Below are 27,212 nucleotides of genomic sequence, written 5' to 3'. Positions count from 1 at the left end.
CAGCGACACTGACACTCCGCCCCGGCGAGTTACCATGACGACAAGCTTCAAGCCGCGGAGCGGGGAATCCCCCCCGCCCCGCCCCGCCCCGCCCCGCCCCGCCCAACCGATGTGTTTCCCAGCCCCTGTCCACATGGGCCCTCCGCCGTCCCATTGGCCGTCTTCCGACGCCGCGCTTCCCCCCATCCAATCAGCGGTGCGCGCACGTGCTTCCTCGCCCCTCCGCCAGCCGTCCCATTGGCGGGCGCTCCGTGTCCACGCTCCGCGGAGGCCCCCGAAGCGGAGGGGCGGGGAGGAGGGCGGGAGGCAGAGGGAGGGGGAAGCCAATCACGTCGCGCGCCGGCCGGCGGCAGCCAATCGGGGAGGGCCCGTCCGCGGCCGCTAGCCAATCGGCGAGCGTCCCGGCCGGGGTGGTTAAAGCAGCCGTCCGCGGCGGGTGGGTGGCTTCGCTGCGCGGGCGGTCCCGGCCGAACCCGAGGCGCGGGATGGGGGGCGAGAAGGTGAAGAGCCTGGGGCTGCTGTTCGAGGATGAACGGAAGAACGGCTACGCGGCGGGCGACACGGTGGCCGGGCACGTCCTGCTGGAGGCCACCGAGCCGCTGGCCTGCCGGGCTCTGCGGCTGGAGGCCGTCGGCGGGGCCCGCGCCCGGGGCCGGGCCCGGGCCCCAACCGGGGAGGTGCCCTGTCTCAGCGTCCGGCGGAGCCTCGGGGAGCCCGGCCCAGGTGAGCCCCGCCGGACCTCGGCCATCGAAAAGGAAACAGCCCCCGGCGTTTACAACAGTGCTTTGCGCATAGTAAGCGCTTAATAAATGCCATCATTATTACTCCCACTGTGAGCCCACTGTTGGGTAGGGACTGTCTCTAGATGTTGCCAATTTGTACTTCCCAAGCGCTTAGTACAGTGCTCTGCGCATAGTAAGCGCTCAATAAATACGATTGATGATTGCCTTGATTGATATGATTGACTTTTGATATCATATGAATCAATATGATTGATGATGATTGATGATGGCCTTCTGAAGGTCGAGAGCTGCAGAGGCAGGGGAGGATGGGGCCGGGCTGCTGGTTTGGTTGGGGGCTGTCTTACCCATCTTACCTCCTTCCCTTCCCCACAGCACCTGTATATATGTTTGTGCATATTTATTATTCTATTTATTTATTTATTTATTTTACTTGTGCATATCTGTTCCATTTATTTTATTTTGTTAGTATGTTTGGTTTTGTTCTCTGTCTCCCCCTTTTAGACTGGGAGCCCACTGTTGGGTAGGGACTGTCTCCATATGTTGCCAACTTGTACTTCCCAAGCGCCTAGTACAGTGCTCTGCACACGGTAAGCGCTCAGTAAATACGATTGATGATGATGATGATTATTATTATTTTGTTAGTATGTTTGGTTTCGTTCTCTTTCTCCCCCTTTTAGACTGTGAGCCCACTGTTGGGTAGGGACTGTCTCTATATGTTGCCAACTTGTACTTCCCAAGTGCTTAGTACAGTGCTCAGCACACAGTAAGCGCTCAATAAATACGATTGATTGATTGATAGACTGTGAGCCCACTGTTGGGTAGGGACTGTCTCCGTATGTTGCCAACTTGTACCTCCCAAGCGCTTAGTACAGTACAGTGCTCTGCACACAGTAAGCGCTCAATAAATACGATTGATTGATTGATTGATAGACTGTGAGCCCACTGTTGGGTAGGGACTGGCTCCATATGTTGCCAACTTGTACTTCCCAAGCGCTTAGTACAGTGCTCTGCACACAGTAAGCGCTCAATAAATACGACTGATTGATTGATTGATTGATTGATCCGAGCTTGGACCTTTTTCCTGGAGAGATGCGAAAGGCAGAGAACATAGACTGTAAGCTCGTCGTGGGCAGGGAATGTGTCTGTTGATTCATTCGCATTGGACTCTCCTAAGCAGGCGGTACAGTGCTCTCTCTGCACACAGTAAGCGCTCAATAAGCACGATTGAATGAATTTTCCTGGAGAAGTACGAAAGGCAAAGAATCTGGACTGTAGGTCGTCGTGGGCAGGGAATGTGTCTGTTGATTCATTTGCATTGGATTCTCCTAAGCGCGCCGTACAGTGCCCTGCACCCAGTTAGCGCTCAATAAATACGATTGAATGAATGAATGGAGTGGATGTAATGCAGGGTTTTCTGGTACTCTTCTGCCCTGAAAAGTGTTCTTCAACACAGAGTGGTTTGATCAAGAGTGGCTTGGTTTCTGAACCAAGACAGGGCATGATTATTTATTCATATCAATGTATTTCTCCCCCTCTAGACTGTAAGCTCGTCGTGGGCAGGGAATGTGGCTGTTGATTCTTCCATTGAACTTTCCTAAGCGCGCAGTACAGTGTTCTGCACACAGTAAGCGCACAATAAATACGATTGAATGAATTTTCCTGGACAAGTGCGAAAGGCAAAGAACCTGGACTGTAAGCTCATCGTGGGCAGGGAATGTGTCTGTTTGATTCTTGTAATGTACCCTCCCAAGTGCGCAGTACAGTGCCCTGCATCCCGTAAGCGCTCAATAAGTACAATTGAATGAATGAATGCAGTGGATGTAATGCAGGGTTTTCTCGTTCTCTTCTGCCTTGAAACGTGTTCTTCATCACAGAGTGGTTTGATCAAGAGTGGCTTGGGTTCCGTACCAAGGCAGAGCATGATGAGTTATTCATAGCAATGTCTCTCTCCCCCTTTAGACTGTAAGCTCGTTGTGGGCAGGGAATGTGTCTGTTTATTCTTGTATTGAACTCTTAAGTGCTCAGTACAGTGCTCCACACAGTAAGCACTCAGTAAGTACAATTTAATGGAGTGAAGGTAATGCGGGATTTCTGGCTTTTTTCTGCCCTGAAAAGAGTTCATCACAGAGCCTGCCTTGATCAAGAGTGGTTTGGGTTCTGTACCAAGACAGAGCATGATTATTTATTTATTCATATCATTGTCTCCCCCTCTAGACTGTAAGCTCGTTGTGGGCAGGGAATGTATCTGTTTATTGTTATTGTTTGTTAGTACAGTGCTCTACACACAGTAAGCGCTCAGTAAATACAAATGAATGATTATAAGTGGTGTGAGATCTAACCCCAATTATGCTACTGGTTTGTGACCTTCCCTAAGTGACAACCTGCTCTCTGTTTTCTCATCTATAGATTGGAAAGGGTAAGTACTGTGGTGCAGGACTATAAAATCACAAGGTAACTTTTATAATAAGTAGTTGTATGCTAAATAAAAACAATTTTAACTGAAATAGCAGTTGTGATTTCCTGCGATTCTGGGTTTTTTCCCTCAGTCTCACTTAACCAAATGGACCCCAGGGTAGTACTTTTAGGGTACAGGTTATAAACTAAGCAGTAGTAATATTTTCCAATCTGGAGGTATTGTAAAAAGTACAGGCAAATATTTAAACTGGCCTTGGTAGGTACAAGTGGTAATTTCTATAGTCAGGGGGCCTGTGTTAGAGAATAAGAAAGTGTAGGATTTTAGTGTGTGTGTGTGTGTGTGTGTGTGTGAGTTTTTCAACGATAAAACCCTTGGTAGCATACAAATTACTGACATTCCAACCCTTAAATCAAAAGATGATTTGTTAGAAGCTTTACTAAGAGGTCTGCTTTCTTATTCAGCCTCCTACCTGTAATTATTTAATTATTTGAAATGAATTACTTGTTGCATGTCATGGTGCTTTTGCACACTAGCCTAAAGTTTTTATGCAAAACTTTGTTTATAGTTCAGAGCAGCCTTTGTTTCCACCTTAAATATAAACAAATTTCCAAAGACAGCAAGGATGTTTTGTGTTTATGTAATATGATCTTGATGTTTCTTTTAGCTGTGACAATAGTAATTATGGTATTTAAGTTTTTACTATGTGCCAGCCACTGGGCTAGATAAAAATATAAACAGATCAGAATAATACCTGTTCTATATGAGACTCATAATCTAAGGAGGGGAGAACGTGTAATCTTACCCCCATTTTGCAGATCACGAAACTGAGGACAGAGATGTTGAGTGATTTGCACAAAATCCAGAGCCAGGATTACAACCCAGGACTCCTAACTCTCGGGCCTGTGCTCTTTCCATTAGGCAACACTACTTCCATAGTACTAATACTTTAATCCATTAATGTATAGAAAAAGTAATTTATCTCTGTTTTAAAGAAGCTTTTATTTGTACTCTTCGAATATGCAACTCGTCATGATTCATTGACATGCTTATCAATTTCAAAGCCTTCTTTTGCAGCAGGGTCTAATAGACCGTGAGACCATGGGACTGCTCTACCCCTGTCTTACTGTCTGATCTTGGACAAGTCATTTAAATCCTCTGGGCCTCAGTTTTATTGTCTTGAAAATGGAGATAAATAGATTTGTAGGGCAGGGACTGTCTGATCTCATAACTTTGTATCTACCCCAACATTTAAGCACTTAATGGCCTTTATTTTTATTTTAATTGTTACTATTATTATTTTGGGAAGGAGCTCTAATAGAGGATCAATCAATCAATCAATCGTATTTATTGAGCACTTACTGTGTGCAGAGCACTGTACTAAGCACTTGGGAAGTACAAGTTGGCAACATATAGAGACAGTCCCTGCCCAACAGTGGGCTCACAGTCTAGAATGGGGAGACAGAGAACAAAACCAAACATATTAACAAAATAAAATAAATAGAATAGATATGTACAAGTAAAATAAATAGAGTAATAAATATGTACAGACATATATACAGGTGCTGTGGGGAAGGGAAGGAGGTAAGACGGGGGGCTGGCGAGGGGGGGCGAGGGGGAGAGGAAGGAGGGGGCTCAGTCTGGGAAGGCCTCCTGGAGGAGGTGAGCTCTCAGTAGGGCCTCGAAGGGAGGAAGAGAGCTAGCTTGGTGGATGTGCAGAGGGAGGGCATTCCAGGCCACGGGGATGATGTGGGCTGGGGGTCGACGGCGGGACAGGCGAGAACGAGGCACGGTGAGGAGATTAGCGGCAGAGGAGGGGAGGGTGCGGGCTGGGCTGTAGAAGGAGAGAAGGGAGGTGAGGTAGGAGGGGGTGAAGTGATGGAGAGCCTTGAAGCCCAGGGTGAGGAGTTTCTGCCTGATGCGCAGATTGATTGGTAGCCACTGGAGATTTTTGAGGAGGGGAGTAACATGCCCAGAGCGTTTCTGGACAAAGACAATCCAGGCAGCAGCATGAAGTATGGATTGAAGTGGGGAGAGACACGAACATGGGAGATCAGAGAGAAGGCTGATGTAGTAGGCTAGACGGGATAGGATGAGAGCTTGATCAAGCAGGGTAGCGGTATGGATGGAGAGGAAAGGGCGGATCTTGGCAGTGTTACGGAGCTGAGACGGGCAGGTTTTGGTGACGGCTTGGATGTGAGGGACGAATGAGAGAGTGGAGTTGAGGATGACACCAAGGTTGCGGGCTTGTGAGACGGGAAGGATGGTAGTGCCATCAACAGTGATGGGAAAGTCAGGGAGAGGGCAGGGTTTGGGAGGGAAGACAAGGAGTTCAGTCGTGGACATGTTGAGTTTTAGGTGGCGGGCAGACATCCAGATGGAGATGTCCTGAAGGCAGGAGGAGATGCGAGCCTGGAGAGAGGGGGAGAGAGCAGGGGCAGAGATGTAGATTTGGGTGTCATCAGCATAGAGATGATAGTTGAAGCTGTGGGAGCGAATGAGGTCACCAAGGGAGTGAGTGTAGATCGAGAATAGAAGGGGACCAAGAACTGAACCTTGGGGAACCCCCACAGTAAGGGGATGGGAGGGGGAGGAGGAGCCTGCAAAAGAGACTGAGAATGAAAGACCAGAGAGATAAGAGGAGAACCAGGAGAGGACGGAGTCTGTGAAGCCAAGGTTGGATGAGTGGGTTAGAAAATAAACCATTACTATGTAGGCACTGGCTTCCAATTATAAATATAACTGGTGTTTCATAATCATACTGATGAATTCTCCCAGCCCTTGAAGTTTGTGAGGTTTCCTTTTCCCTAGCTGAAGTCAAAATATCTTTCTAGCAAATTACTACCAGTAGATTTGTCCTATTGTAACCTATTATCGTTATCAAGTTCGTTTTTCCTCAGTGAGTTCAAGCCCTTCTTTCCAACCACCCTCTTTGTGCTCTTGTGAAATGCCACCTGTGCACCCTAAATATAATTTTTAAATAATGCTAAAGCACTCCAAGGTTATGTTCATGGCCACCTCCAAGTGAAGCCCACATATGATTCACACACCAAGCCTGACCTTACGAACATGTGCACAACTGTTTTTTTTTTTTTCAAAAATGCACTGGGTATATCCAAATATATGTCTGTTGTTGGAAGAATGATCCAGAATATCACAGTACTCAAAGTGAGTATTGAAAATTCCTGTTGTAAGAACTGACTCCATTTCATTTGGACCCTTGCTTGAGAGTATTCATTGTTTCACCTTCAAATTTAATTTACCTCATTTTAGTGCTAATTGTAGGGATGGAATAGCCATTTGAACATAGACTGGATATGTTAAAGTGCTGTAAGTTCAGTGCTTGTCATTCAGGCCTCCAACCAAAGCCATAGAAAAGGATCCTAGTTTGCAACATTAAAATCTCCCCCTCTACACTGTTCTCCCCTCTTCTAGATTAAGCTCTCTTTTCCCCAAATCCTCTCCCAAGTCGTCTATGCATTTGGATCTATACTCCTTGGACATTCGGTATTCACTCCACCCGCAGCCCCACAACGTTTATGTACATATCTGTAATTAATTTATATTAATGTCTGTCATCCCCTCTATCTGCAAACTTTTTGTGGGCAGAGAACCAACTCCGTTTTGTACAGTGCTTTGTACAGTTTTCTGCATACAGTAAGTGCTCAATAAATACCATTGATTAACTGTTTACTCCTTGTTTTTTTGGTATTTAAGTGCTTCCTATGTGCCAGACAGAATAAAGGAGTGTGGCCTAGTGGAAAAAAAGCATGGGCATGGGAGTCAGGTCCTGGGAGCCAGAGGACCTGAGTTATAATCCTGGCTCTGGCAATTGCTCTGGTAATTGCCAACTATGTGACCTTGGGCAAGTCACTTAACTTCTCTGTGCCTCAGTTTCTTCAACTGTAAAATGAGGATTCAAAACCTATCCTCCTCCCCAGGCAGGGCAGTGACTGTGTCCAACCCAAGTGACTTGTACCTACCCCAGCATTTACAACAGTGTTTGCCATATACTAAGTGCTTAAGAAGTACTACAAAACAAACAAAACAAGGCACTGGGATAGATACGAGCTAATCAGGTTGGACACAGTCCATGTCTCACATGGGGCTCACGGTCAGAGAACCCACCTACCAACTTCATTGCATTGTACTCTCCCAAGTGCTTAGTACAGTGCTCTGCATGCAGCAAGAACCCAGTAAATACCATTGATTGATTGAGACCCACCTGTTATCTTAAGTAAACATGTCCAGCTTTCCTATAACTGAAGGGTTTCATTCTTGCGAAACCCATGTTAAGGAAAATTTGTGTTGTGGAATGCCACACTTACACACAAACCATTTCTTCCCCCATTGTATTACCCTACATCAAACAGGCTCACCATTTTGACTCTTGTCAAAGTATATTCTTTTCCCATGTTAACTGAAAGATCACATTTTAAAAGCTAATTCCAAACCTAATTGTTCTTAAAACGTTATTGAAACTTAATTGGCAAGCAAGTTTGGTGTTTGTTTTTTTCTATTATAGAGCAGACTAGAGGGGAAAGTGCTCGATTGAGCTGTCAGGCTGAATACCAGGCTAGGCTGTGCCATAGATTTGTTTTATAGCTTTTGGGCAAATCACTAAACTTATGGGTGCATCTCTAAACTGGAGAAAAGAGCCTCTGCTCTGCCCTAATGCCCCTTGATCTTTTTACCACTTTTGATAGTTACCTATAGTTATTTATTTATATTAATATCTGTTTCTCACTCTGCACTGTAAGTTGATTGTGGGCAGGGAATGTGTCTGTTTATTATGTTGAACTCTCCCAAGCACTTAGTACAGGGCTGTGCACCCTGGAAGCACTCAGGAAATCCGATTGACTGACTGATCTGTCTTCTCCTTTGGAAGCACTCTCCAGCTTTGTTTCTCTAAGTCCTGTATTCATTCATTCATTCATTTATTCAATCGTATTTATTGAGCGCTTACTGTGTGCAGAGCACTGTACTAAGCGCTTGGGAAGTACAAGTTGGCAACACATAGAGACGGTCCCTAACCAACAGCGGGTACTCCCCAGGTTTTCATCTTACCTCTCCAACTGGGTACAGAGGTATACCACCCATCAGGCGGGTTGGAGTCCAGGGCTAATGCCTGATGGGTGGTATACCTCTGTACCCAGTAACATCAGAAGGGCAGGAGCCCTTGGGAGCCCAAATCACCAGTTCTACAGCCTGACATGGGAGAGCTTTCCCACATCCCTGAAGAAGCAAGTCTCCTGGGAAGCAAGGCCCAGGACTGTCCCAATTCACAGTGAGCAGCAGCAGAACAGTGAGCACAGTGGGACAGCAGCAGAACAGAGTCAGTGCAAGGAGACGGTTGTCTGAAAAGCACACCATCCTAATACTGAGTGAGTTGATCAGAGTCCCGTACTCCACCAGGAACACTCTGTGTCGACCAGTCCTCCTCAGTTTCCTTTCCTGGCTTTTCTTCCTCTCACCATCCTTTCACAGTGGGTGTCCCACAAGGCTCAGTTTGAGGTCCTTGACTTTTCTCATTTGTATTCTATCAGGAGCTCATCTGTTCAGATCATTTCAGCCACCACCTCTATGTTAATGATTTCCAAAATCTACAGCTCTCGTGCTCTATCACCTCCTATTTTCTTCCGCTTTCAGGAGAGCTCCATCTGGGTGATGTGGTGGCAAAGTAAATTTAATTTGCATAAAATTGAATTTCTTATCATTCCACATAACCTTGGTGCTTCTGTGATTTCTCTCTCACATTGTCTGTTTCTAATTATGGCAGCTCTTCCGCTCCCACTCCATCCTCAAAACCACCGTGCCGTGGATCTTCTCAGTGCCCTCTGGCTGAACTACTATCACAGCTTCTCCTAACCTCTAGCATTTGTCTTCTTCATTCTATATCGCAAACATGTTCACCTGCCTTTTCACTGCCAATATTGGAATGCATTCTCCAGTACTCAAAGTTTACCCATGTAAACTGTGCTCTGTGTTATTTTTCGAATTAACAAAATTTCCCAATCATTGGTTTTGAGTTTCTTTGTTAATCGATTCACTCTTAGCCATCTGCCCTCTTCTTTCACTACACTCTAGCTCGTGCAGTCTTTACTCTTCTTATGCAGCCTCTTAACTGTACCTCACTCCACTCACTTATCTCCATCCATTATTCAAACCTACCTCCCTGCTTTGAAGGACCTCCATCCTCAGCTTTGCTAAACCTTGTCTCACTCCACTTTGAAAGCTTTCCTAAGAAATAATCTCCAAGAAGCATTCCCTGAATAATTAATCCCATCTAACTTTCTCCTTTATGCCTTTAGCCAGCTCAGCACTCATTTATCTGTGTTTATTATCTATTCACTTGTCTATGATTTATGTCCTTTCTCAACTACAGTATATTTGTCCACTGTGTCTACTGTCTCCCCCATAGATGGTAGGTTTCTAGTCTATAGACTCCTTGAAGGTAGGGTTTGTATTTTCTAACTCTGTGTATACTCTCCCAAGTGTTTACTGTGTTCCAGGCACAGTAGTAAACACTCAAATATCATTGATTGCTTGATTGGCAGGTCTGTGTTTTTACTACTTTGGTATAGTTACTGAAATGATTATCAATCAGTTGTATTTTCTGAGTGCCTGCTATATGCAAAGCACTGTACAAAGCCCTCGGGGAAGTACAATATAACAGTTGGTAGACATGTTTTCTGCTCACAATGAGCTCACAGTCTAGAGGGGGATACAGACATTAATATAAATAAATTATGGATCTCTGCTGTGGAGCTGAGGTGGGCTTTGGATAAAGGATGCAAATCCAAGTGCTAGGACGAAGGAGGGAAGTAGAAGAAGAAATGAGAGCTTAGTCTGGGAAGGCCTCTTGGAGAAGATGTGCTTTTAATGAGGCTTTGAACGGGGGTAGAGTAACCATCTGTCAGATGTGAAGGGGGAGGCCATTCCAGTCGCAAGACGTTGGCAAGAGGTCGGCAGTGAGACGGATGAGATTAGGTCTGGTTCTGACACCGATACCCCTGAATTCTTCAGAAACGAAGCATGGATTAAGTACCTGAAAAGGGAGCTTAGAGGCAGCATGGTCTAGTGGTTAAGGTATGGACCTGGGAGTAAGGACCTGGGTTCTAATCCTGACTCCGCCAAATGTCTGCCATGTGACTTTGGGCAAATCACTTAAACTTCTCTGTGTCTGTTACCTTATCTGTAAAATTGGGATTAAGACTGAGCCCCATGTGGGACAGGGACTGTGTCCAACCCTATTAGCTTGTATCTACCCCAGCACATAGAATAGTGCCTGGCACATAGTAAATGCTTAACAAATACCATTAGGAAAATAAAAGGGGCGGGGGGAGGTACAAGGTTATTGAATCAACTCTCTGTTCTCATCCATCTTTTAGATTGTCAATCCTATGAGGACACACTGGAATAGAAATAATTGGACAAATTCACTCAAAAACAGTACTACAATGACAACAAGAAGAGCAGCAGAACGTTTTTTCTGGGAGGCAATAATAATCCTTGAACTTCTCACCGTTCAGTCAGGGACGTCCTTGGTCTAAATAGCCCAACCCTCCCAATGTTCTGTAGTTGGAGAGATTTGTTCCTGCTTTCACTTAAAGGGAAGAACAGGTCTTTTCTTCTCACTGGGGTGGGGAAATTGCATAGTCTTGGAGCCTTCCCATGCATTGACCTAATAGGTCAGTAGTATTTATTGAGCACCTGCTGTTTGCAGAGCCAGTGTTAAGAGAACAGTAGAGTTAGAAGATATAATCCCTGCACTCAAGCAGTTTATAATCTAGCAGGGGAGATATACACTAAGATAACATACAGCTAGGGGGGAAGAAGAAAAAAGGGAAATGTTTGAGAGTTCATATTTAAGTCATTGTGTCTTCCGACTCTGTAGTGTGCCTCCCAAGCTTAGTCCAGTGCTACGCACATAAGTGTTGTGGGTCTGGGAGTGGGGTGAATATCAAATGTACAAAGGTCACAGATTCAAGTGTATAGCTGACTGAGAGGGAAGACCAAGCGCTGGGGAAATGAGGGTTTAATCGGGAAAGGCCTCTTGGAGATTTGACCTTAATAATGTTTTGAAGGATGGGAAAGTGGTGGTCTGGCGTCTTATGGAGCAGGACGGAGTTCCAGGCTAGGGGGAAGGGGGTTGGTGATGAAGTAGATGAGATCGGGGCACAATGAGTAAACTGGTGCTAGAGGAGTTCAGTGCATGGGCTGGGCTGTAGTGGGAGATTAGTCAGGTGAGTTATGATGGGGTGAGCTGATTGAGAGCCCTAAAGCCAATGCTAAGGAGTTTCTGTTTGATGTGGAGGTGGATGGTCAACCAGTGAAGGTTCTTGAGGAGTGGGGAGCTATGGACTGAGTGTTTTTGTTGATAGATGATCCGTGCAGCAGAATGAAGTGTAGACTGGAGTGAGGAGAGACAGGAGGCATCAGTGAAGATGCAGATGCAGTAGTCAAGGTGGGATGGGATAAGTGCTTGGATCAGCATGGTAGCAGTTAGGATGGAAAGGAAAGGGCAGATTTTAGCAGTGTAGTAGGTAGAACCGACAGGATTTGGTGACAGATTGATTGTGGAATGAGAGAGATGTCAAGGAGAAGCGCAAGATTTCTGGGTTGTCAGGAAGGACAGGGTTTGGTTGGGAAGATAAAAAAAAATTCTTCTGCTGGACTAAAAATTAATTGAGGATGAAAATATGTCTGTAAAAAGCCATAAGACAGATATAAGTAGGATCGTCTGTCATTTAACCAACAGAAATTAATACTGGTGGAATTTATTCTAATAGCTCAGTAACAGAAAGGGAGAACGGATGGAACTACTTATAAAACTGGAGAAGTGAAAGTCCAGAGGATTATTAACATATCCAACTTGTACTTCCCAAGCACTTAGTACAGTACTGTGCACACAGTAAGCGCTCAATAAATATGACTGAATGAATGAATGAATGAATATATCACCTGGGCACTATGCACTTGAGTTGCAATACCATAAACAAATACCACTTTAAAAAAAACAAAGGATGCAGCATAAAATGGGTTAAGAAATCTTCTGACAATTATGCAGGCAGAAATTTCTAGTGTTCATTTGGGTCTGCCGTTTTCTAGGGACAAAAACTACTTCTACATAGCTAAACTCCCCACGTCAATCCATACTTCAGTCTGCTGCACAGATCATTTATCAGCAAAAAACTTTCACTCCACATCATCCCACCTCTAGAACCTCCAGTGGCTGCCTATCCACCTCCACGTCCAACAGAAACTCCTTATCATCACCTTTTAAGCACTCACTCAGCTTGCCCCATCCTATCTCACCTCACTAATCTCATTGTGAGTAGGGAATGTGTTTGTTATATTTGTACTCTCCCAAAGGGGTTAGTACAGTGCTCTGCACCCAGTAAGTGCTCAGTAAATACAATTGACTGACTGAACTCCTAACAGCTTAGCCCACATATTCCACTCCTCTAGTGCTGATCTACTCACTGTGCCCCAATCCCGTCTGTCTTGCCACCAACCCCTATCCCACATTATCCCCCTAGCCTGGAACTCCCTCCCCATCCATATAAGCCAGATGACCACTCTCTCCACCTTCAAAACATTATTAAGGACACCATCTTCTCCCAGTGGCCTTCCCCAATTAAGCCTTCTCTTCCCCAGCTCCGTTCCCCTTCTGCATCATCTATGGCCTTGGATCTGTGACCTTTGGACATTTGATATTTGCCCCACCCCCAACCCCACAGCACTTATATACATATCTTTAAATTATGTATTATAAATTACTTATTCATATTAATGTCTGTCCCCCCATCTGGACTGTAAACGTATTATGGGGCAGGAAATGTGTGTGGTAATTGTGTTGTATCATACTCTCCCAAGAGCTTAGTATTGTGCTCTGCATATAGGAAGTGCTCAGTAAATACCACTGACTGATTAAAGGTGTAATGTTTAAGAAGTTAAACATCTTCTGAGGGTCTGTATCCTTAAAATTTAAACTGAAAATCAGATTAAAAATCTGTATGTACTTGCATAATGGTTCTGCTTTTCCACATAATTTTTCCAACATTGAAAAAGGGATAGGAGAATGAAAGTCTTGTAATAGGGGAGGGAAAGATGTGGAAAGTTGGGGAGACTAGAGGACTGAGACAAACAAGGGGATACTTGAGACTTTCTCTTCTATTTCATTCTCCCCAGTGCTGCATACAACAGGCACTCATAGAATTTTCTCCCCCTCCCTTCCCTTCCTTCTCTTCTATTTCTTCTCAAAAATTGGGCAGTTGTATGAAGGAGGTGATTATTTGAGTAAATACATTGTAGGTAAGAAAGTAGCACTATTTTTCTCCTGTAACTAGATTTACCTCTATTGCAAAACCAAAATGAATGAGGAAAATGGAAGTATATATTTTTGGCTGTTCATTTTATTCTTCAGTGATTTCACAATAGAGCATGGCACCACTTAGATAACCCTATTTATTGCACAGCTCTGTGTCTTAGTATTCAGAACATTTTTCCTCTTGTTCTCCTCTCCCCGTCCATTTCTGATGAAGAATTCAGTCTGATGAGAATAGTTCACAAAAAACCTCCCAGTTTAATTTTTCATAATCACAGTAACACCTCAAAACATTTTTATCCTCATTTATGTAATAAACTTTCTACATACATCATAAATGTAAACATACAAGCTTCTCCATTCTTTAAATTTTGGAGCATGGTATTAGTTAAAATATAACTTCCAATTTCTCTGTTGCAGGTGAAGATGTAATTTTGTTGCAACCTGGAAAACATGAATTTCCATTTAGTTTTCAACTTCCAGCTGAGTAAGTGAAACTATCTGATATTGATATCTTAGTTTTTCCTCAAAAACTACTTAGTCCACTAATTTTCATCTTGTGTCTAAGTATGCCTATCTTGAATATTTACTTTGGAAACTTGCACATCTGCTGTTTTTCTGAACGCTAGGTGTGCCTGTAATATCAAGTTTATTCACAATAAACGAATGTATGTTGTCTATCTTTTTCAGGCCTTTAGTGACCTCATTCACGGGAAAGTATGGCAGTATTCAGTATTGGGTGAGAGCAATCTTGGAACGACCTTTAGCACCTGATCAGAGCGTGAAGCGAGAACTCCAGGTTATCAACCATATCGATGTCAATACACCAGCTTTAATAGTAAGTTCGTTTGAAAACACTGAACAGGTGTTAAAACAGCTTAGAGCCAGATGTCAAGCAATGTACAGGATGTCTGATTAGTTGTCACTTGCTCCTTAAAAAGTATGATTGTCCTGTCGTTAAAGTTTCACTGATGGTCTAGGGTTAAGAATATGAGAGATGGGGGCTGGGGGGGCGGGGGGCGGTGGTGGGGGGAGAGAGAGAAAATGTGTCTGTGTTAATGCCATTGATTATATCCCTGCTGTTCAGGGTTTCTTTTGCCAAAAGTTACGCAGGCTTAAAACGTATTAATAAGACTTAATAATAATAATGCACAAGCCTAAAGTACGTACTTTTAGCAGAACAACTACATTCATGGGGCTGCAGTGTCCTAAACTCTTCAATAATAGCAGGTTGAGAAACAGTAATTAGAGTAGAGTATTAATCATGCTCAGCCTGTTATTTAAGCTCAGGCCATTATGCTATGTATCCTTCCATTTTGCATGTCATTTTCTAACATTAAGTAAGTGCATGCAGCTGCTTCAGAGTCCTTTCAGTTATCATTTCCTTATGACAGATTTGGCCACATTAAAGCATTGAACTTCTAATAATCACTAGAAATACTGTAGAGTGGTAAGAAAGATCAGACTGTAAGTAACAACAGAATAGGCAAGATGCGAGCTAATGAGCTAGATTCTTTTATCTAAACCCATATTATCAAAATAATGTAAAATTATACCTTGCACTTTCATGAATCTACTAGGACCTAATGGTTCTACATTTAAATATAAATGAATGGTTTTTACTTCACAGAAAATGTCGAGATAATTTAAACTTTCCATCATAATACAATGTGTCCTAGATGTATTTTTTTGTACCAGAAGATTGTTTTTCCCACTAGAAAAGGTGTAGGCTCCTGTATTCCAAAACTGAGCAATAAGATGCAAAATAACCTAAAATGTTTTAAATCTATCATCAGTACATACACCCATTATTTTATTAGCAATTCCTAAATAAATTGAATTTCTGGAGCGTTTTTGGGTTTCCATATTGTTTTCGCATCAGTCATCTGATGAGAAGCAGTGGGGTGTAATGGAAAGAGCCCGGGAGTCAGAGGACCTGGGTCCTAATTCCACCTTTGCTACTTGCCTGCTGTGTGACCATAGGCAAGTCATTTAACTTCTCTGTGCCTTAGTTTTCTCTTCTGTATAATGAGGATTAAATACCTGTTCTCCCTCCTTAACTTTTGAGCCCGAAGACATACAGTGACTGTGTCCAACTTGATTATCCTATATTCTATCCTGGGACTTAGTACAGTGCTTGGCACATTAATGGTATTTATTGAGCAGAGTACTACCCAGTGCTAGGACAGTGCTTTGCACATAGTAAGCACTTAACATACCAAAAATTATTATTAGTAGTAGTATACTTATCTCTTGGAGGAGTATGATACAACAGAGTTGGCAGACTCCTTCCCTGCCCGTAAGAAGTTTACAATCTAGAAGGAGGAGAGCTTAATACCACTCTATCATTATATTGCGATAAGGAGATGAGAGCCCATTGAGATAAAGAGATAATGTGATTATCCCAATTTACAGGTAAGGAAATAGGCTCAGAGAGGCTAAGTAATTTGCATAATATCACATAGCAGGTCAGTGGCAGAACCAGAACTAGAATCTAGGTCTGCCAACTGCTGGGGCATATGGCCTTTCCTTTAGGACAAACTGCCATGGGACCAGTTAAGCTGCACTAGGCCTGAACTAGTGTTGTTAGTTTACCCTAGCCCTAAAGCAGGTAGTTGGGTGATAATTCATTCCAGGAACATGTTGCAAAAATAAATAAATAGTTGAGGCCTGCAGACATTTTAGGGAAGTAATTTTGCTCAAGCAGACCTAGATTTCGTGTTTGTTTTTGATTTGTATTCTTCCCAGCATTCCGCAGGCAAATTTCAATTCTGCTTTTTAAAAATGGACTGCTCAACTGTCATTTCAATCCTTTCCCATAAAGGAAAAATATATAAGAACTTTTGTTCTGGATTCAATGACACCTTTTGATAAAAATAAAAATAAACTAAAATCAGTGATGTTAGATGGTGGTATGAGACATTTACTTTTTAAATGTCTTAGCATATTAAATGAATGGATATTCCTTATTATTCAGACCTATTTGAGAGTACTCCCTTATGTGATGTTCAAATTTGGGCACACTTTGTCTATGTTTAGCTCTTGTTGTATTTTCAATTCTAAGTCTTTTTGAAACCTGGATATTATTGCACTACTGATATCCCTAATTTAAAATGTCTTTTGATTTTAGTTATGAGTATGGCCCCTAATATGAATGTGTATACTTAATTATATTATTTGTGTTTGTTTTCATAGTCTCAGGTTAAATCTGATGCTGTCAAAGAAACCATGTTTTGACCTTGGTAGCTTATTTAAGTACTAAGCCTTATCTCCTAGACCTGATGTATCAACAAAGTCTAAGGTTTGGCTTTTTTTGTGTGTGGCCACCATTTAAACCCCTTATTAAGGATTCAGTGCACGTGCCCATGGATTGATAATGGCCAATCTCTTCCAATCCCTTACAGTAACCTGTGGAGTTGGAGAGTCACTCTTCAGGTTCAATTTGTAAGATTAAGGTTCAGTATATGAAGTCATATTTTAAAGTGTGTAAATTTTACAGGAAAATAATGTGGCAATAATATTTCCTGACGATTGCTTTATTATTCTATTCTTCTAGACCCCTATATCAAGGACTCAAGAGAAAATGGTGGGCTGTTGTTTTCTGGCTTCTGGGCTAGTCTCTCTCAGTGCCAAAATTGATAGAAAGGGATATTGTAATGGTAAGCACATTTGTTTTTGTCTTGTAGAAGTCTGAAAAACATGTTTGACCAATCAATCTGAAGTATTTATTGGGTGCTAACTGTGTGCAGAGCGCTTGGAAGAGTGCAGTGCAACAGAGTTGGTAGACATGTTCCCTGCCCATAATGAACTTAGTTTAGAGGCAGAGACAGACATTAATATAAATAATTTAGATATGTACATAGGTGCTGTGGGTCTGAGGGTGAGGTGAATGCCAAGTGCCCAATGGGTAGAGATCCAAACACACAGATGATGCAGAAAGGAGAGGAAGTTTGGGGAAAATAGGGGAAGGCTGCTTGGAAGAGATATGACCTTAAGGCTTTGAAGGTGGAGAGAGTGTTGGGGTGGCACATATAGTGGGGGCGGTGGCGGGCAGAGTTTCAGGCCAGAGGGAGGATAGGGAAAAGGGGTAAGTGAAGAGATAGACAAGATCAGGCTCGAGGGTCATCAATAAGATGTAAGCTTGAGATTTTTGCAGAAGCCATTTGATACACTTTTAAAGATTGGTCTGCCATTATTTATGAATGTGTTCTTTGTAAAGGAAGTATAAAGGAATTTTGTTGAAATGTAGAATGGGATTTACTTTTATTTGATCTTATAAATTCAGTTCAAAATTTTTAGAGGTTCAGAGTGTCAGTTTCCATCCCCAGTAGCATAGAAAATGTATTAGTTGATTAGCAGAAATTCCGGTTCATAAGTCAAGAGCTTCAGCCTGAGAAAGATCCATCTTGCCATTTCATCCAAACTACTTCTCCTCCTGGAAGTTCTGTGGGCCCTCTCCTGCCTTCCGTCATCTTTAGCACTCCCAAGTGCTAAGTACAGTGCTTTGCACACAATACTTCTCAATAAATACAATTGAATGAATGAATCTGATAGGCTTTTAAATCACCCTAGACATAAAGGGTCATATGGAGGAACATTATAATAGAATGTCCCTAACAGAATAACACGGCATCATCATTAATATTGGAGTGCCTACAGTACATGCATGTAATGCTGCATGTGGCTCTTGAGAATGTACATACATACAGGATTGAATAAAAGAGATCCTTATACAAGTGATTTAATATGATTTAAATAAGTTCTGCTCAGAGTCGTTTAGTGAGGTTCTTTTAGCCAGCTCTCTCCCCATTACAAGTCCAGAAAATAGAATGTTTCCAACATCTAAAATTTTTAATAAACTTGTGATTTCCACTTCTTCGGGGCGGAGTGGTGGTAACATGGTGACCAGCAGTTCCTTAGTGTCTAGGGTGCCCTCTGCTCCAACCCTGCAGTAAAGAAAGCTATAGCATGTGAAATGAAATTACTGTTCTGCAATTAAACGCCTTTCTAACAAAAACTATCTCTGTGGTTTGCTGAGCTTCCTAAAATCTTCATCTGCTTCCTGTCATGCATAAGAACAGATTTATGTGTTTTGTCACACTATTTTTTGGACTTAAATTGTAATGCTGAAGACAAGACATCTTGATTCTAGTTCTGTGTGGTCGTTGCGATCTGCATGGATCAAGTGAAGTGGAGTATTGAGAAATATCCAGTTCCTCTTTTGCATGTAGACAGCCTACATAAGTCCATTTTGGGGACTCTCAATTATCCATTTCACTTGGGCTGTGTAGAGCCAAGCCTTGTCTTTCTAACCTTGGCCAAATCATTTATTCTTTCAATCTATAAAGTACATCATTTACAAAAAGGGCCTCTTCCTGCATCTCAGGAGTATTGAGATAAGATTTATAACAGACTATTCCTCAGGGACAGGGAAGCCACCATAAAATGTTGTTCTTATTTGTACTATCTGTTGTTTATGTGCCATCTTAAATTACTAACTGAACAATCCAGCATTTTGTAAAAATGCTGCTACCCAATAGTCTGGAAGTGGAGACAATAAACTTTAGACCCATTTTTCTCCAGTGTAGCACTCAACCTACTAGATTTCCAAGTGTACTTTAGAGCACTTCACTCATTTTAAAAGATGCAGCCTTAGCAGAATGTCCTTGGGAACTGCTTCTGTAAAACTAACTGCTTTTCCCTATAAAATGTTTCATTCAAACCCATATCTTCTACCCAATTAACAGCTGTATTTAACTGCTTTTAATGTGCCAAGCACTATACTCAGCACTGGGGTAGATTCATGATCATCAGGTTGAACACTCCCTCTTCCACTTGGGTTGAAAGGAGTTATCTAAGAGCCCCGTCTTAGCTGTCAATTGACCCATCTGACCTAAGTTCACAGTCTTGTTTTTACCAGTTGTTTTTACAGCATCCTTATCATGGGCAAGAAGGCATCCAGTGTACTTGTACCGCCCTGGATTTACTTTATTCCTTCAATTAGTGCCTCTGTTTCTTACTTTGCAAACGTAGAAGAATTGGATCTATGGAACTAAATAGTGAATTCTGTCCCATTTCCATAAACTGCATATATGTTGGCTTTTCTATTTCCATATTTTGTAGGTGAGGCCATACCAATCTATGCAGAAATTGAAAATTGCTCCTCCCGACTAATTGTTCCAAAAGCGGCCATCATCCAAACACAGACATACTTGGCCAGTGGAAAGACCAAGACCGTCCGTCAAATGGTTGCCAATGTGCGAGGAAACCACATAGCTTCTGGAAGTACTGATACTTGGAATGGCAAGACTTTGAAAATCCCACCTGTTTCTCCATCCATCCTTAACTGCTCTATTATCAGAGTGGATTACTTCTTAGCTGTGAGTTAAGCTTCTTTGTGAGAACATTAACTATGTAACAGATGTGAGATACCAATAATTGCATTTAATTTAGTGAGGTACCAGGTAGATTAATATCTCCCTACAGGTTATCCTTATGTTTCAAAATGATGTATTACATTTTTTAATTTGCAGTATGAGAATGGAGTTGTTTTATATCTTTCATCAAAATTAACAAAAGGACTCAATTAAATGAAACCAAACCCTGTCCTCCCTATCACTGTAGACAATAGCACTTTCCTCCCTATATTACAAGCCCATAATCATAGCATTTATCCTTGATTCATCTCTCTCATTCAACCCATCACCAAATGCTTTGTCCTGCCTTCACATCACTAAAATCCACCCTTTCTTTTCCATCCAAACTAACATGCCAATCCAAGCACTTATCATATCCCACCTTGATTACTGCATCAGTAATCATTACTACTTCCCTGCTTTCTTTCTCTCCCCATTCCAAGTCACACTTCAGTCTTGCTGCCTGAAGCATATTTCTCAAAAAAAAAAATATGTTCAGTTAATGTCTCCCCATTTCTCAAGAACCTCCACTGGTTGCCCACCCACCTTCATATCAAACAGAAGCTCCATACCATTGGCTTTAAAGCACACAAACTGTTCCCTCCTACCTTACCTCGCTGACTTCCTACTACACCCCAGCCCCTAAACTTTGCTCCTCTATTGCCAGGTTGTTCATTCTATCCTGATCTCCTCTATCTTGTCGCTGACCCATTTACCACTTCTTCCTGCTGATTTGGAATTCCCTCCCCCTCGGTTTGTGACCAATCACCCCTCTCACCACCTTAAAAGCCTTACTAAAAATCACATCTCCAAGAGGCCTTCCTCAATTAAGTCCTCTTTTCCCTGACTCACTCTTCCTTCTGTGCTGTCTATGCACTTAGAGCTCTACCCATTAAGCACTTGATATTCACCTTATCCACACCTCCACAGCATTTATGTACATAATGTAATGTACTTATATTAATGTCTGCCCCTCTAAACTGTTAGGTTCTTGTGGTCAGAGAATGTGTTTACCAACTTTGTTTTGGTGTACTCTGGTAAGCACTCAATTACATTGACTGAAAACCTAGCACATGTACTGGCTCCACTGTCCACCAATTTCCTGATTCTGAGGACTTCTTTGAGATTTTTTGAGGGCAGTAACAGAAAAGGCAAAACCTGCCGATGCCAGGGTTTTCAAAGCAGGTTCAGAGAGGAGACTCAAATGTACCATATTTCCCTGAAATGATGAATTATAGTTTGTGTCCTGACTAGCATCATTTCTAATGTTATACTTTTGTCTTTGATATAGGTATATGTACACATACCTGGTGCTAAGAAGTTGAGGGTAGAGCTACCATTGGTGATTGGCACAATTCCATACAACGGATTTGGCAGCAGAAACTCCAGTGTTGCTAGTCAGTTCAGCATGGACATGAGTTGGTTGACATTGACACTGCCAGAACATCCTGAAGGTAAAAATCAATAGTAATTATTGAGCACTTAGTTGTGTCAGAGCATTGTACTAAGCATTTAGCAGAGTACAATAGTTAATAGTCATGTTTCCTGCCCCCAAGTAGTTTACAACTAGCAGGGGAGACAGACATTAATAAATTAGTGCTAGGAGACAGCAATAGGGTCTAAAGATATTCATTCATTCAATCATATTTATTGAGTGCTTACTGTGTGCAGAGCACTGTACTAAGCTCTTGGGAAGTACAAGTAGGCAACATGTAGAGATGGTCCCTACCCAACAGTGGGCTCACAGTCTAGAAGGGAGAGACAGAAAACAAAACATGTAGACAGGTGTCAAAACCATGCTTGCAATGGGAAGGGGGTAACCCAATTTAGGTTATGTGGAAGGATTAAAGGGACGGGAATAAGGCGAAGACATGAGATTAATCAGTGAGGGCCTCGAAGATGAGAAGGGCAGAAAGGAGGGTGTGAGAATGAGGTTAGCGGTGAAAGAGATTAGAATGAGTGAGAACACAGAAAGTAGATTGGTTTGACTGCTGGGGTGAAGTGGGAGAGGAGTGAGGGAGGAAAGAGCTGATTGACGGTCTTAAAGCCAACGGTCAACCTTTGGAGGTTTCTGAGGAAGAGAAATATGTAAAGAATGATGTTGTAGGAAAATGGTACAGGTAGTAAAATGAAACGGACTTGAGAGGGAGGAGGGTGATGCAGTAGTTAGTGTTGAACAAGTGCTTGGATGAGTGTGGTGGAAGTTTGGATGGAAAGGAAGGGGCTGATTTCTGGAAATGTTGTAGAGAAAGAACCAAGAGGATTTGGTCACAGGCTGCATTTGGGGCCTGAAAGAGAAGGAGGAATAGAGGATAATACCAAGGTTGCATATTTAGAGACACAAAGGTGATGGTGGTGGTAGTGTCATCTGTGTTGGGCAAGTTAGGAGGAAGAAAGGGTTTAGGAGGGCTGATGATGAGGTGTAAATTTGTGAACATGTTGAGTTTGAGGTGCAGGTGGGGCATTCATTTTAGAGGGGTCCTGGAAGAAGCTGAGAGGTCAGGGCTAGTTAAGGTAGATTTTGGAGTAATCCACTTGAAGATAGTAGATGGAGCCATGAAAGCCGTAGATTGAGAAGTGAAGGGGACATGGAATTGAACCTTGAGGGACCTTCTCCCTACCCCCCACAGTTAGAGAGTGAGCAGTTGAAGGTGCTAGAGGATTCTGAATTGTGTCCAATTTTGTGTATCATTCCAGAATATGTACAATGGAATAATTTAGTTTTAGAAGTGAAATACTTAAGAGGAATATATATCTAGTGTTAAGATAATTTCAGGTAGGATCGTTTGCAACTCATTGGCCATAGTTGACCCAAGATTTCCTGAACCGCAGGGAAAACATCTCAGTGTCCATGTGAAATGAAGGGATTGCTTTTCTTATGTCCATCATCGAGGATCCAAAAATTGCATGGAAAATGCTGGTGTTCTTAGCATCATTAAGATCCTATTTTTTTTTCCACAGCACCACCGAATTATGGAGATGTGGTATCAGAAGAAGAATATGCTAGACACATTCCTCCTTATCCTCAGCCACTTGACTGTGAAAGAGAAATGTGTCGCCCTATGTTGGCCTATATTCAGGAATTCCGGTTTCAACCTCCACCTCTATATTCTGAGGTACCTCATTCTTCAGATTGTTCATTTGCAAATGGAAATAGTGAATTGCATAGTTATTCCCATCATACCTGAAAATAATGTTGTTCAAAAATCCCCCCCATAGGTTGATCCACATCCTAGTAACACTGAAGAGATTCAACCTGTTTCATTCATTCTCTGAAGCTGAAATCACTGTGATCATGAATGAATTAAGATCATTGGCTTTTTCTTGCTACTTCTTGCTGGTGGAAAAACTGTAAGGATGAAGAATGGGGCAGGAAGGCAGATGGATGGAGATTCTGGAAAATGAGTTGACTTCTGGGATAAAGCATTCCCCATAACTGGTTTGCCTGTTACTTAGGATGCCCTTTAAATCATGGGATGAAGATATGAGAAGCACTGAGTGGAGCTGCAGCTTGAGCATGCAGAAGACTTGACCAGAAAGAAAGTAATCCCAGAACTAATGGAAACACTCAAAGCTGTAAGGGTTTTTAAAGGTGAACCCAATATCCTTTCAGGCTTCATGGGAAAAAAATTGTATTTTTCTTTTCATAGTCTAGGACAAGGAAATGCCATAAAACAAGGGACCTAAATATAAATCTTGCAAGAAAACCCCAGATGTCTAGGCCTTAATAGTTCCTAACTGTTACTGGAGTTGGAATCCTAACTAGTAGACTGTAACTTTTCTAGAAGACTGAAGTTGTAGAAGATTCTGAGCAAATGAATTTAAGATTCATGTCAGGATGGCTGTTTATGCAGTATTATGAAATAAGAAATTTCACCCTGAAAAATAGCTCAGGGTTATCTTGAGGATAGTTGATGCACTTTTTTCTTTTCAAAGGGATCTCCTGTGCTAATTAACATGCTAATGTTATTTTGGGTATGGGTTTTTATGTGTTTTTGTTTTTGCTCTTTTGAGGGGCCAATATCAGGAAATTCTAGTTACAAAACCTTGCAGTTATAAATGCTTGGAAAAGACAATGATTACAAAAAATTTCCAAAAGTCTTAAACCTACCTCGACTGGACTCACTGCGTACTTGTTTTGAGTCAGAAACCTCAGATGAAAATCCTTTGTAAAACAACACTATTTAGAAATTATAAATTTACACACCACTAAAAATTTACTAGATGGAGATGAAAAACTAGTTATAGCCATATATCTAGGACAGAATCACTTATGTTATACATTCCTCAACCAAAAGACTAAAAGTCCTCTCTCTTTAACTCTGATAGTTGGCTTGCTGATTGCCCCTTTGTTTCTCTCCCCATTGTTCAGTATACAGCCTTTTTCTAAACTGTGACTGTGGTTCAGTGCAATATTTCCCTATATCATCTTTCCTCAGGGCGTTCAGAACAGCAAGATTGTTTTTGCTCATAAGGCATGGGCAATGTCCTTTTGGGCTCCCCTTACAAGTAGATTGTTTGTTTTTCTCTGCAACTCACCTGCAAGGAATAATAGCATATTGGCTGTAAATTGCAGAAAGTTGGGATGTATCTTTCTGCTCCTTTCGTAATATACATCTGATCTTTTGGATGACAAAGAATATTAGTTTCCCTAAACCGATAAGATTTTTGGCTATGGATTCTGGTCCCTACCATAGCAGAACACATCATCATTTGGAGAAAAAGGTTAGTGGTTATTTTAATCAGTAACTGAAGTCAAATAGTAAAGCTTCAGTAAGTTTAAATAACTATATTTAAAAGTTAATGATTTAAGCGCAGGGATTTTTCTACATCCATGTATTCCCTTTTTTTTCCCCATTTTAAAAGTCTCTTAATTTGTTTAGAATTTTTAGCACTTTGACTTTAAACTGCTTATAAAAGAACAATCTAAAACTTAATTGTAATTTTATGATAAATGTTAAACGTTTTGATTTTTTTTTTTTAATGTACACCTCTTAGCAAACTGGTCTGACAAATTCAATTTTGACCAAATTTTATTACATCTTTTGGAAACATCTTCAAATAGTATATTCCTTATGTTTTTAAATGTTTCTCAAAAGTTGTAATTTACATGACTTTAAAGATCTGGAGAGCCCATATTACCAATGCAGAGGTCTATTTGCAGCACTTAGAGAGAATAGCCAAAAAAAGTATTTGCCTTATTGAACTGGTGGTGTGACTAATTGCACTGCCAGCCATAAACTGTAATTTAAAAATACATGCCTTCTGGAAATATTGCCAGGTGCCTATTCTGGATTGTCACCTGAGGAGGTCATTGATAACATCTTTATGCAACCAAAGGTGTTTGTTAATGAAGAAAGAATTAATATGCTGCTGCACTGTGCTTTAAAAACATGTTTTGCCTTTTGTTTTGGTTGCAAATAAACCGTGGCCTTAGACTTGTTTGCTGGGAAAAAAAATTGAAATGGAAAATGTGCATCTTTTGGGGAGTAAAAAATGTTTTTCTTTGGGTTTTTTTTTTGCACAATAACAAGCTCAATATACAGAAGTTTGTTTTTGATAAAACTGTGAAACAGTTAAGAAATGTTTGAGTTAGTTCGTTAACCCACAGGAAAAGTGATTGTATTTTGTATTAATGCGTAAACCCCATGGGTTTCTTCTAATAAAAGATTTAAATTATATGCCAGTGTGGTGTTTTGTCTTTTAAAGATAATAGGTTAATGTATCTGGGGACCCAAAAATGCTTGGGTAATGCTCCATATTCAGAACTTCTAGTTGGAGGGAATAGGAGAGAATCTAGTGCTTGCTATACCACTGGTGCAAGGAAGTGTTTCAGAACTGTGTGGTGATAGAAATCTGGGGAGTAAGATTTTCAAGGTTTCTAGCTTGACAACCTTTAAGTACTTTAGATCTTGTTCTCCAGTGAGAGGGGACCCTAGCCTTAACGGCCAAAGTAAAAACATTTCATCGATCTGGTCCCCGAACAACCTTCATTTATTCTAAACCTATCAGTTCTTTCTATTTTTAACCATTTTATCTCTCACCTTCATACCTTTCCTGTTTACAAGAGCATAAGTGCCATGACTGGATCAGAAAAATGGTACATTTAACCCTATGTTCTGTCTCCTGTGACAGAACATTTGAAGGAAAGGTGAGATAGTTGCCTCCTTGGCGCAATCATCTAACATCCCTAACCTTCTAGTAAACAATTGTGGATCCTGCATAAATTTATAGGAAATATAAATTTTGCCAAACCTGAATTTATATTTTCAGCGTGCCCATCTTTTGTGGTAACAAATTTGGTGAATTTACCACTCGCTGGGTGAAGTGTTTCCTTTTGCTTGTTTTAAGGACTGTCACTTATTTTGGCCACTGAGGTCACTGACCATACCTGGTCTGCAGGCCAACTGTGAAGAAATCAGGGGACTGGGGGCTGAGGGGCCTAAACCGCTGAGTACAGTGCTCTGCACAAAGTAAGTGCTCAATAAATGACTGAATGAATGACATTTCCCCGCTCTCCATGGTGGCCCGTAAAACCCCAAGTCAGACTTGGATCCAATTCAAAACCATCCCAAACTCACCTTCCTTCCAGACACTCCTGGTTTGGATCCTGCCCTTCTCACACTTATTGGTCCCCTTGCCTTAATAGACACTTTCCACTCACTCTTTGGGGCTGCTGCCTCACACTGAGTGGACGATTTTAAAAACCCTCAACAATGCTCCCCTTGCTAGACTGTAAGTGTATTGTGGGCAGGAAATATGTGTATGTGTACCCTCCCAAGTGCTCAATACAGTGTTCTGCACACAGTAAGCACTCAAATACAATTGAATGAATAAAAATGACTCCGAGGTCTTATGGTCTAATGAATGAAAATGACTCTGAGGTCTTTCCTGACTCGTGACTGATAGTATTGTTGCAATGTGGATTATGAACTGATAGGCTATTTACCCCCAAGTAACATTACCTTGCCTATGCAAAGAAGATTAATGCTTAGTTGGTGGCACAGTGTCTTATTCTGACCAAGGATATCTTGGCCCTCCAAAGGTCCTTTCTTGATCTCTTCACATTAAATGTGCCCATTGAGAATTAATTGGTGACTCTGAACTCTATCAAGGTGTTTAGCTCACATATGTTCCAATTCTGTAAAAAAAAAAAAAATCACAGCCAATCATATTTGAGTGCTTACTGTGTGCAGAATACTGTTCTAAGCACTTGGGAGTATAATACAACAGTTGGTAGACATCCTGCCCACAAGGATCTTTTAGACTGTGAGCCCACTGTTGGGTAGGGACTGTCTCTATATGTTGCC

The 27,212-nt window shown here is 41.7% G+C and overlaps 1 protein-coding gene across 1 annotated transcript; it reads left to right on the top strand.

Annotated features, from left to right (window-relative positions):
- Positions 1 to 471: 471 nt before the first annotated feature.
- Positions 472 to 25,583, top strand: ARRDC4 (arrestin domain containing 4). Its single transcript, XM_038746431.1, has 8 exons — positions 472 to 723; positions 13,907 to 13,973; positions 14,177 to 14,324; positions 17,043 to 17,145; positions 19,610 to 19,866; positions 21,194 to 21,356; positions 22,864 to 23,018; positions 23,122 to 25,583. The coding sequence occupies exons 1-8, from the start codon at positions 486 to 488 to the stop codon at positions 23,176 to 23,178; spliced, it is 1,188 nt and encodes a 395-aa protein (XP_038602359.1). The 5' UTR covers positions 472 to 485; the 3' UTR covers positions 23,179 to 25,583.
- Positions 25,584 to 27,212: the final 1,629 nt, after the last annotated feature.

This window comes from Tachyglossus aculeatus, chromosome 5 (assembly GCF_015852505.1).
Source record: "Tachyglossus aculeatus isolate mTacAcu1 chromosome 5, mTacAcu1.pri, whole genome shotgun sequence".
In the NCBI taxonomy this organism is placed as follows: domain Eukaryota; kingdom Metazoa; phylum Chordata; class Mammalia; order Monotremata; family Tachyglossidae; genus Tachyglossus; species Tachyglossus aculeatus.
Note: the sequence above shows the minus strand (reverse complement) of the source record. Positions and strands in the feature narration are given on the sequence as shown.